We start from the raw sequence: 12,345 nt of genomic DNA on the forward strand, positions 1-12,345 counted from the left end.
AGATATTTATATTCAGTGACTCAATGGGCTTGACAACCATTCAGTGAAGACACAATATCGTTAATATAAATAGTGAAGAGGACGACCTAAAATGTAACCCTGTGGCACACCTTTAGTTATTGATAAAAATTCTGATTCGGCATAACCTGACTTTACACACCAACGTCTCCCTGACTGATTATCTTGGAACCTATCACTAGCATCTAATCTTTATTATACGGTGATCGACTATCAAAAGCTTTTCACAGATCAATAAAGAGGGCAGCACAGTGCTTCTTGTCTAAAGCTGATATTATGTCGTCAGTAAGAGATGGCTGATAATGTGCTATGATTGGCTCTGAACCTGGATTGGTGTGGGCTTAGTACATAGTGATTTGAGAGAAAGGACTTAAGTTGATTATTCACTAAAGACTCCCCAAGACCTTCGCTAAGCAGGGTAACTTGGAGTTAGGATGGTAATTATTTAAATCATCTCTAACACCACCTTTATGTAACAGGATCACATGTGCAGATTTCCAGACACTTAGGAAATCTTCCTGTTGCGATAGGAAGATTCTAAATATGAGTCTAAATAAATATGAATAATCTTTCCTGTGACAAAATGGCAACCAATGTAATAAAAAAAGTCAACTAACGTACAAGATTCTTGTACTGGATCTCCTCTGGTAAGCAAGAATACCTTGAAGACTCGGCACTCATTCAAGGGTACTACGATGCTTGCACCTCATGGTACCAAAGCACCTCAAAGGCCCTAAAAACAAGGCTACAAACATCACAAAACAAACTGATCAGACTACTGCTGGGCCTTACTCATAAAACCCACCTTACCCCTGCACATTTTGACAACCTAGGATGGCTTAGAGTAGACGACAGACGGAGTACAGCAAATTGCAATGGGCTTGGTCTACTAGATACACTACACCACTTGGATACCCATGTACATGTCGAAATACTTCCCAAAGGTCAGTGAATTCCACGACCACAACACCAGAGGGAGTTCCACAAATCATGTTCAACCCAGATTCGGCTCAAACAAGGGACTAAACACTTCGCAATTATGCCACAATAATGTGGAACGCCCTATCCACAACCGTGAAGGAATGTGAATCCCTATACCCTCCTTCAAAGAGCACCTACGGGTGGCTGCAATTAGAAACTGGCCCCTGTAAATGTCCAAATCCCCCCCCACCAATGTACAGTTTCTTCCCCTTCGGATGTATATATTTTTTATTATCTCTTTTTACTACACAGTTCTGTATATCTGCATGTCTTGTATGTCATAAATGTCCTGATGAATTGAAAATGGGGGTCCCCGATGTAAACAAGACAAAAGTCTTTTTCTGGTCTGCATCCTCTTAGTAGTTTTGTATTGAACTGTACTGTATTGTACCCATTCTGCAATCTGTTAATAAAGTTTTCAATCAATCAATCAAGTCAATTGTTCTACAATTAAAGGAGCAGACAGTTTTAGAAAAAAGTTATCACTGGTTTGTTTGTCATTTTCTTTATTAGGGCTGCCATTTGTTTCCCTGATTCATTAGCTGTGATATAGTATGTTTTCTTTTGCACATTTATAATTATTTGTTCTTTCTATTAATAAAGCTTCTAGTTCTAATTGAGCTTTTTCCAGTTTAATTCAGTTTCTTTTAATTTGGGTCTCTTGTGCTTAGCCTCCATTTTTGCTGGAGTTGTCTCTTTTATTGCTACCAATGTTTCATGTTTTTTCAAGATGAATATGCTATTATCATACTTCTAATATATGCTTTGAAGGCATCCCATTGAACGTTCATAGATGGTTTATTGCAATTGTCATTTTCTTCATTTTTTTTCTTTTTATGTTTATATTTGATTTCTTGAGATGTATTTAACTAATTCTGGATGGTGCTTTCTTTATTCATTCTCCAGATTATTGTGTTATGTCTATTTTCCTTTAATGTAGAGCTGACTGGACTATGATCAGATATTATAATACCATGTATTTTGGGATAAGAATAATTGGGAATAGCAGGCACCAACTATCATTTAAGTTATTGTTTTTAAGAAAGTATATTCCACGATCAATATCTAGGGCCATGCCAATAGCAGACAATACAGAGTTCTGTCCAGCTATAGAGGATGGGGGTTTTAAAAAGTGGGCGGACTTGGGCCTGGTTACTATCAATCAATTAATGCAGTGTTTCTCAAAGTGTGGGGCGCGCCCCCCAGGGGGGCGCAGAGGCATGACAGGGGGGGCCTTGAGATACATTTTTTTTTTTTTTTTTTGATTACAGAAGATTGTCACTAAAGTGCTATCTGTTGCCATATTTGGATAAGTTTGACCATTTCTCAAAATCTGAAAATCATTATTTAATAAAACACAGAAAAGGATCACCAAGTTACTCTGGATAAAAAAAACTTTACAGACAACATTGAGACAAAGCTTCCTGACACATCTCCATCCAAACTCTTGGAAGAACTCATTGAAATCTCATCTGATACCACCTGGAGAGCTAGTTTCAGAGTGTGGTGCTGAGTACCAAGTATCTCATGATGCAGCAGTTAAGGTGTTGAAGCTGGCTTTTTATCCATGACAGCTCTGAAAACAAAATATAGGGCCAAGTTGAGCCTTGAGGATGACATGCGTGTTGCCTTGTCAAAGACTGACAGCAATAAAGACTGTTTGCTTATTTCCTATGTTTGCTTTGTAAATTCCCAGTCACTGAGTGAAGATCTGCTGTTTTGCAAATATGTCAAAAACAGAGCGACAGCTGATGAGCTTTTCAAAATTATTGACAGTTACCTGACAGAACATGGACTGAAATGGGAGAACTGTGTGGGCTTTTGCTCTGACGGTGCGCAGGCCATGGCAGGGAAAAGGAGGGGGCTACAGGCGCTCATCAAGGGGGTCTCGCCAAACGCGCAATGGACACACTGTAAATTCACAGAGAGGCGCCAGCGTCAAGACAGCTTAGCCCTGAGCTGAATGAGGTTTTGACAGAAGTTATAAACGTGGTAAATTTCATCAAAACCCGACCCCTGAAAGCGCACCTGTTCTCTGCGCTGTGTGAGGAGATGGGAGCTGACCATTCTGCAGTGCTGTTTCACAGCGAGGCAAGGTGGCTCTCGCGAGGGAAGGTGTTGTCAATTTGAAAGGTCACGATATTGGTGTTATTTCAATAAATTTAAACATGGCCCATTTCATGACTATTTTGTTGGGGCGAGGGGGGGGGGGCCCAAAATATTTTGGTCCGCCAAAGGGGGGCCTGACAGAAAAAGTTTGAGAAGCACTGAATTAATGGAAGGAGACTGTTTGAAATCGTTTGCACAGCTACAGCAATGTGTTGATCTACCTTCGAAAGACATGTTTAGATATTTTCTAATAAGACACTATGTAATGACTCACAGTGAGCGGGAAGCAATTAAGAGACCGCCAACAAACGTGGAGCAGTACTTTCAAGTCAAGTCAAGAGTTTTAATTGTCACGGCATACAAGTATACAATGAAATGCGGGTGGTCTTGCCCGCAACGATGTGCAATACAGTGGTACAACATATAATAGAATCCAATAAAAAAACAACATTGTGCAATAAACAGGTAACATGGTGTGACATCTCGGTATCTGTACATAGTTATTTACAGAGCATATAGGACATGCTAGGTAGCTTTGGTAGTGCAATACACTGTTCCTGTTGTTATACTAATTTAAAGTGGCCTTTCCTTTTGGCCATAAGTGTGCGTGTGTGCGGCATGAGTGTGTGCCCGCTCATGTTAAAGTGTTAAAGTGGCTGCTAGTGTGTGAGCGTGCACAGCGTGCGTGTCGTGTGTGTGTTCATGTGTGCTTGTGTGTGGATAGTTCAGTGTTCTGTGACACTCAATGTTCATTGTTAAAGGCTCTGATGGCCTGGGGGAAGAAGCTGAGCCTAAGCCTCTCTGTCCTAGTAGCTGGGGTTCGCAGGCGTCTGCCTGACCTTTATTAACACAATAGAAAAAAACTTGATGGAAAGAAAGCAAATATCAAATATTTACAACATGTTACAACTAGATGATCCAGGAGATACCGCCCATATTAAAGAAAAATGGGAGTTGGAAGCTAATGTGATCATAGAAAATGAAGAATGGGAGGACAGCCATTCAAGCAATCATAAAATCACAAATAGCCCTATGTGGATTGTGGAAGGAGTTGAACTTGACTGGAAAGTTAAGTTCAGGTACTTTAGGACTCCTCAAGTTCTCTCCGGATTTGCTGGTGGGTCCTCACCACTATGTTGGAGAGGATGTGGAATGATCGGAGATCATACACATATTTTCTGGGACTGTCCAAAAGTGCAGACATTTTGGGTGAATATCAAAAATGAGATTAAAACCATTCTAGATGTTGATTTACCTCTGAATCCATCTTACTATATCTTGGGATGTATACCGAAAGGCACATACTATGGGGATACGTTGTACATCTTGAGAGTGATACTGTTAATAGCAAGGAAAATGGTAACTATGGCATGGTTACAAAATCAACCAGACAGTCAAACAATGGACCAAGAGATTGAGACATGTATACAATGGAAGAAATGACAGCACAATTGCAACTGAAAAAATATATATTTATGCAGAGATGGTCACATGTAACTTTGTACCTGGATACACACTAACATGAGTCTGACCTACCTCCCTCTTTTTTATTTAATTTTTTTTAATTTTTTTTCCCGTTTCTTTTCATGTCTTTATACATTATTTTTTAATAATTCTTCCTCCCCTGGGTTGTTTATGAGGCGTACTCGGTTTATACTGCTTATTTTGTTTATGCTGAATACTTTGAAAACAAATTGAATAAGATGGAAGAGCTTGAGTGGCAAAAGTCATTGAATATGTGAATCAAGTATATATACTGTATGATCAATGCAATGTGATCTTCACTATGACACAAAATAAAAGAAAGAAAAAAAGTATATTCATATTTTGGGAGGGGGTTTTAGCTTAGTTGTAATATTGCTTCTAAATCTATTAAAAGTGTGGTTTAGATCTCCCAGTATTATGGTTCCTGTTTCAAATTAATCTAGTATTGATTGTATTTTATTAAGGAAGTACACATTTCCAACTGGTGGTATATAATGACACTAATGTATACTTTTCTCCATATAGATGACATTGAACTATTAAGTAAATCTACCTTCTGGGTCTACATGTGATATTAAGGGGAGACACTGCAGGTGAATAGGGTAAAAAAGTTAACTAATAGATATCACAATGAAACTTCCCCAGTTGATTACTTATATTAAGACAAGACTTTTTTGTATTACAAGTTTTCTGAAATTGTATGTTTAAATATGCAAATGAGGCATAATCTACTTAAATATGCACTAATTTGCATATAATTCCAGGACAGAAATCTGAACATTGGATAAAGCCATTTTCAAAATTATAGTTTCATTTTGTTGACATATTAGAGCCAAAGGTTATTACAGAGGGGATTTTGGATATCTCTTTTTATCACTCCATAAATCAGAAAATACTCCATTCAGTCCATTTTTATGGTAAAATTCCATATTTTGCCATGTTTTTAGGAATAAAATGTGATATAAATCAGGGTATGAATGCGATATCAACAAACCCTTCTGTAAATACCTTCAGAACATAGATATGAATAGAACTGGAAGTTTTGGTGTATGTGAGTGCTACTGAAGTGGAGATTTCTGGCTCAGAGTATGAGGAAAAACTCTTAAAACTCATTTTTGGGAAAACGCATTCAAAGTTCTGTATTGTAAAATGCCATACTTTTTTTTTTTAAACAGATATTTACAAACACAATACCTAATCAAACCATTAGTAATAGACAACCTAAACACATGTCTGATAACTGAATAATAATAATAATGATGTTATTGAACTGAACAGAACTACACACAGGCTACAAACAGTGTAGTACAGTGTAGTACCCCCTAATAGGCAAAGAATATTTGAATAGATATCACTATGAAACTTTCCCAATTTGTTATGTACATATAAACTAAGAAAAAATATATTGCAAGTTTTCTGAAATTTATGTTTATATATGCAAATGAGGCACTTCCCCATTAAATATATGCACATTTATGGATGCAATAAGGCAAAATGATGTAAAATAAACAACTAAATGTGTGTTATTGACGTTTTATTGTAACTAGTTTCATAGAAGACATGTTTAGGAAGCAAAATATAACAAAATCTCAAAATCAACAAAAAAAAGTATATTTGACTATTCACCTGCAGTGTCTCGCCTTAAAGAAGATTTAACATTTCTATTAACAAATATACCATATTGTAGGACACACAAGAGATGGACCTTATGGTACAGCGCACAAGCGATATACATTATGGTAGCACACGAGCGATAGACCTTATGGTATACCTGCATATAATTATTTTATATACCTACGTATACACCTGCACATAACATATAACTGTATATATTATGTACAATAATGCTGTATATACCGTGTGTGTGTGTGTATATATTCATTTATTCTTACTGTATATATCTGTCTACATACCTGCATATAATCATTTTTATATATAAATACTATATATATTTGTACATATCCCTTACTAGTTACGCTGCTGGCCAGTATGACTACCATATTGTCTTTATATTCACTGTACATAATACTACAACTCTGTACATACATCTGATTAGCACTATACTCAGTACTACTAATTTATATATTTTAGATCCAGTTTAATCACATGTACATTCATTGTATGTTACATTTGCACTCTGGTTGGATGCCAAACTTATTTTCGTTGTACTGTACTTATGCTGTATAATGGCAATACATTTGAATCTAATATCACTTGTATATCTCACCCCTCTGTAGCTCACACTGGGTATCCAGGCCATGCTGAAAAGATGACAACCTAAGATGCAGAAGGCCATGGTCAACTGGACGCCAGTTTCGACAGACCTCAGAACACCATGTTATAATTGGAAAAGAGAGAGAGAGAGAGAGATGCCTATTGCATTCATTTTCTGTTCTGCTATATGGCACTGAACTGATCATCCACAGGGCTATACATATTCAAATTAAAGCAGGCAGTTTGCACTTTAATGTCATTGTTTTGTCAATGTCAAAAGATAGAAAAGCTCAAAGTGGATGTTAGAGTAGAGTTTTTTTTACAGTACGATGTTCTGTTGTATTAAGTTAATTGTTCTCTTTTTTTAATCTGTACAGTATTATATAATAAATATTTGGAAATCCACAACAAACCATTTGAGTTTATTATGTCTGCAATTACAACATGCTCAGACCATGACATAATGTATTTGCTACGGCCTATTCATTCATTCATTGTGCAAGGACATACAAATTGAATTTATGGTAGTGAACATGAATGAATTTGGCCAGGGCAGATACTTATTTTTTGTTTAGTTTCACTTTATTGTCCACAGTGTGGAAATGTGTCTTTGGTCTCACCATTGAACAAACAAAATAAAACAACAACAATGACAGCAGACATATATACATCTGTAATGGAAAAGTGCAGAGAATGTTGGAATACTATATATATACGATCAAGGATTGATTGAACATTTTATTAACAGATTGCAGAATGGGTACAATACAGTACAGCTCAATACACACAATTGTTAAGGGGATGCAGACCAGAGAAAGACTTTCGTCTTGTTTACATCAGGGTCCCCCATTTTCAATTCATCATAACATATATGACATACTGTCCATACATGACATACAGATAGACAGTACTGCTACATCTATACATTTATGACATACCAGATTTACAAATACAGTACTGTTTGTGATACAAAGAGTATATACATTTGACGAAGAAACTGGAGGGGGTGGGGGGGGGGGGGACTGTACATTGGAGGTGGTTGGGGGGGGGGGGGGGGTTAACTACATTGGATTATCGACGAAACCTTACTTGGTCCCAAGAAGAGGGTCTCGACCGTCTCGTGTATTACTGGGTTAGGACATTTACTGTACATTGGAGGGGGTTGGGTTAGGACATTTACAGGGGCCAGTTTCGAATTGCAGTCTCCCGTAGGTGCTCCTTGAGAGTGGTTTTAAAAGTGGGTAGTGATTCACATTCCTTTACAGCTGTGGGTAGGGCGTTCCACATTGATTTGGCATAATTGCGAAACGTGTTTAGTCCCTTGTTTGAGCCGAATCTGGGTTTAACATGATTTGTGGATCTCCCTCTGGTGTTGTGGTCGTGGTATTCACTGACCTTTGGGAAGTATTTTGACATGTACATGGGTACCTTAGTCGTATAGTGTATCTTGTAGACCAGGCCCATTGCAAGCTGTACTCTGTCATCTACTCTAAGCCATCCTAGGTTGTCAAAGTGGGCAGGGGTGAGGTGGGTTCTAGGAGTAAGGTCAAGCAGTAGTCTGACCAGTTTGTTTTGTGATGTTTGTCATTTTGTTTTTAGCGCCATTGAGGTGCTTTGGTACCATGAGGTGCAAGCATAGTCGTAGTACCCTTGAATGAGTGCTCCTGCCAGAGTCTTCAGGGTATTCTTGTTTACCAGAGAGGAGATCCGCTACAAGAATCTAGTTCGTTGTTTGACTTTTTTTTATTACATTGGATGCCATTTTGTCACAGGAAAGATTTGCCTCTAGGATGGAACCCAGGTATGTAATTTCATCTTTCCTTGTGACAATATTGTCACCCACTGTAACTGAGAAGCCGTCGGTCTTGCTGAGTTTGTTATTTGAACCGAAGGTGTTAATTTTGGCAGCTATTTTAATTTTAGTTTTAGTCTTAGTCATGTGTCAAGTGCTCCTTTTTCATTTTCATCATATTTAGACATCTTCATTTATTTTTCGTTTAGTCCGTTTTAGTCAACTAAATGTCTGAGCATTTTAGTCTTAGTCAGTTTTTGTCTCCATTGACAGAATCCGGCTATAGGGCGACAATAATGTGGTCAAGAGGCATGGTTTCTATCTTTAGCCTTTAACTGGCGTGGTTTATTTATTCACATGGTATGAGCAGCAGTTCTAGAGTTCTCCTCTCACTGAGAGGCTGGGGGGAAAGAGGAAGAGTGGGAGGAGACATCTCTATTTATACTCTCCACCTGGTGGTGTTCCTGAGTGGCTCCGCCTAGAGCGCCCTCTAGTGGAAACAGTTATATATGCAGTTAGACAGTTACTAACAATCCTACACAGAACCTCTGACTTCAACACTCCCACTTAGGGTTTGTATTTGCATACTGGATAACTTATTCGAAAAACATTTTACAAAAGAAATAATATAATCCAAAACATCAACAGAGTATGGCAGTCAATATTTACACATTAAACATGACCCTTGCAAATCCTTTCAATTTTTATTTGGAACAGGTTTCCTCATAGTGTCTGCTACCCTGTCGTCCGTTGGACAGTAAACCAGTGTCATTCTTTCTTCTCTGATGACAGATCTGATGAGATGATATTTTCTATATCGACACACACTGGGTTCCTAGCAATCACAATGGTTCCCTGGTTGCCCTCATAAACAACAGCCTTCATATATACACAGTGTCCATAATTTTTAAATGATGTTGACAAAACGCCCCTCATCTTCAAAAACCACCATATTTGGTATAGAGGATACATTCCAATTACCTATTACATATTAAGCAATATACTCATAATCTTATCTCCATCACTTCTAGCAGTTGTTCTGGATAAATACACTCCTGTATGGTCATAGCTATAGCCATATATTCGGCTTCACAAGTTGATAGTGCCACTGTGGGCTGCTTCTTTGTTTTCCACGAAACCAGTGAGCTGTCTGTGTTCAAACTCACACAATATCCTGTGGTACTCCTTCTACATGTGGTGTCAGCTGCCCAGTCTGCATCACTGTGGGCTTTAAGTCCTAGACCCTCGCTGCTCTTTCTGAAACACAGTTGTTTATCTGCTGTACCTTTAACACTTTGATCGCCATGGTTAAATTCATAATTTACCATCCCTAGCCAGCTCTATTTGTCTATGGAGAAGTTCCCCTTCTTTGCAGGGCTATAACTTTTTAAATTGTATTTCTAAATTGACATTATTATGGCCCATTCAATGTCCTATATCTATTGTTCAGGGTGTAGCAACGTTATACTTTTTCATTCACATATTCATACTAAAATACGGTCTAAAGCAGACCTGGGTATTGTACGGCCCGCGGGCCGGATCCGGCCCGCGGGATGATTCTGACCGGCCCGCGAAAGATTACATGATAATAAAAAAAAAAAAAATAATAATAATAATAAAAAAAGAAAATTAATATTTTTTTTTATTATTATTTTTTTTTTCATGTCAACGTTCACACGCACAGTATACGCTTAGGAGACATGCTCAGAAGATGTTGGTTCTCTTTGGATCCACCTACATATGTGAACAGACATTCTCAGTCATGACGTTTACCAAGTCCAGGTACAGATCCTCTCTCACTGATGAACATCTGGCAGCTGTGCTTCGCATCTCCACCTCAGACATGCAACCTGTGATGGACTAGTTAAAGCTCAACAGAGACTGGATTTCTCACACTGGATGAAAAAAAAGAACTGAAGAACACTAAAATGTGGAAATATAACAAGTGAAATGGGACACTTGATCTTTTTTTTTTCTTTTTTTTGCACAGTTCTGAAAACATAAAATGTTTAATATAGGCATGTAAAGTAAAAAAGGCTACAAAACTGGGACACTTTTCTTTACACAGTTCAGTGACATGTCTTGTTTATTTTTGCTATAAGATGATGTGATGTCTTTAGAAAGCTAAGAAAATCCTTGTTTCAATAGTATATGAAACTCAAAATTCCCTTTGTTATTAATGTTTCACATTTTGTTTATCATTTTGGAAATAAATTCTATTTGAATAAATGATATTTTTGAAAGCTATAACCTCACCTTTTAATTGCCAAATAATAACATACACTCTTACCAGGGGTCAAAACAATGCCATTTACTGCTTTTTATATAGAAATAAAATGTATATTATGCATAATTGAGTTTGGAATTTTGGCCCGGCCCCCCAACATATTTTCAGTTGCTCATTCGGCCCCCCGGGAAAAATAATTGCCCACCCCTGGTCTAAAGTATAAGTGTAACTGCAGCAGTGATGTCATAATAGAACCGGTTAGAACAGGCTAGAACGCTCTGGAACATTGTGATGTCATAATAGACCGGCCATAGTGTATAAATAGGGAGACCCTATAAGGTTTGTTCCTTCACTTCTCCACCATCTTCAGACAAGCCACATCGACACCAGAGCTCTTAACTGTCCTCTCATATTGCATGCAGTCAACAAGGTACGTTTGGGGCCGTAATGCGCTTGTAGTTAAGTTCATTGGGTTAACAACCACCCTTGCAACGACCGATAAATTGTATGTATGTTGTTATGGTTTGATCCGTGATTGATTGTATTTCATGTATGTTTTCACAGTTTTACGGTTCGGAATAAAGATGTTCTCTTCGAACGGAGATAAAGCCAATCAGTAAACATCAAAGACGAGTTGCTTCATCATTGCAAGAGATGCGGTTACAATAAGTATGTTTTTATCGTTTTCTGCAGCTTTCTCCAGAACTTGATTTATAGCCCTAAATGCATTATATTGATGATCAAATACAGTTTGATAGCGATCGGTGCCAGATAAAAAATGTCAACTGCACGTAGTTCTAGAAGTTACTACGTATGATCTGATGTTGACCGGATGGGCGGGGGGTCGTTTATAATTCCGTGGGCAACGTTATATCATTCATCTAGTGTGGGTGATATGATCATTAGAGCAGTTAGTATAGAGGACATTAGAAAATAACGCTGAAACTCACCGTAGCTTCCTCGCGCCGTTGGCAGATGAGCGTGGAACAGATTTTTTTCTATTATGGGATGGAGAAATACCCGATCCATTTCCAGGTCGTATAATAGTATATACGTCCAAATCATGTTGTTTATAGAGTTATTGGCAACGGATCGCTATGTATTATGTCGAGCTCGAGTTCCGGGACCTATAGCAAGTGATCGGACTGAATTGAAATGAGCACCAGCTTCTACATCCTGTTTCTCCCCTGGGCGATCCCCCGATCGGCCACCAGATGGCGCTCTTGAACCGTTAGAGAGTTGAGTGGAGCTCAGCAGTATATCTCAGGTCCCCGGGGGAGAAATATGATTTCGATCACAGATTTTTGAAATATTGATATCAAAGATGTGTTACGGCGTCTTCGGCAGAATGAGCATGGCGGGGAAAGACGAGTTTCGGCGTCTCCGGCGATTAAAGTGTTAAGATAACAAAAGACATGTTTTTGTCTGTAATCCAATGTTCCTCTGTGGGGTCAGCAAAATGCTGTGACAGTCTACTCACTACAAACCATTGGTCAGGGCGGGTACACATTGTTAAATA

The 12,345-nt window shown here is 38.2% G+C and overlaps 1 protein-coding gene across 1 annotated transcript in view; it reads left to right on the top strand.

The window, feature by feature from the left end:
* LOC311233189 (transcriptional regulator ATRX-like) overlaps positions 1-7,121 on the top strand; it is a 65,147-nt gene extending 58,026 nt beyond the window's left edge. Inside the window, exon 11 of the mRNA XM_084320106.1 lies at positions 6,831-7,121. Coding sequence (XP_084176232.1) covers positions 6,831-6,858 — 28 coding nt within the window. The 3' untranslated portion in view covers positions 6,859-7,121. The remainder of the gene's footprint in view (positions 1-6,830) is intronic.
* Positions 7,122-12,345: the final 5,224 nt, after the last annotated feature.

Source organism: Notolepis coatsorum (genome assembly GCF_963971535.1).
Source record: "Notolepis coatsorum genome assembly, chromosome: 8".
In the NCBI taxonomy this organism is placed as follows: Eukaryota; Metazoa; Chordata; class Actinopteri; order Aulopiformes; family Paralepididae; genus Notolepis; species Notolepis coatsorum.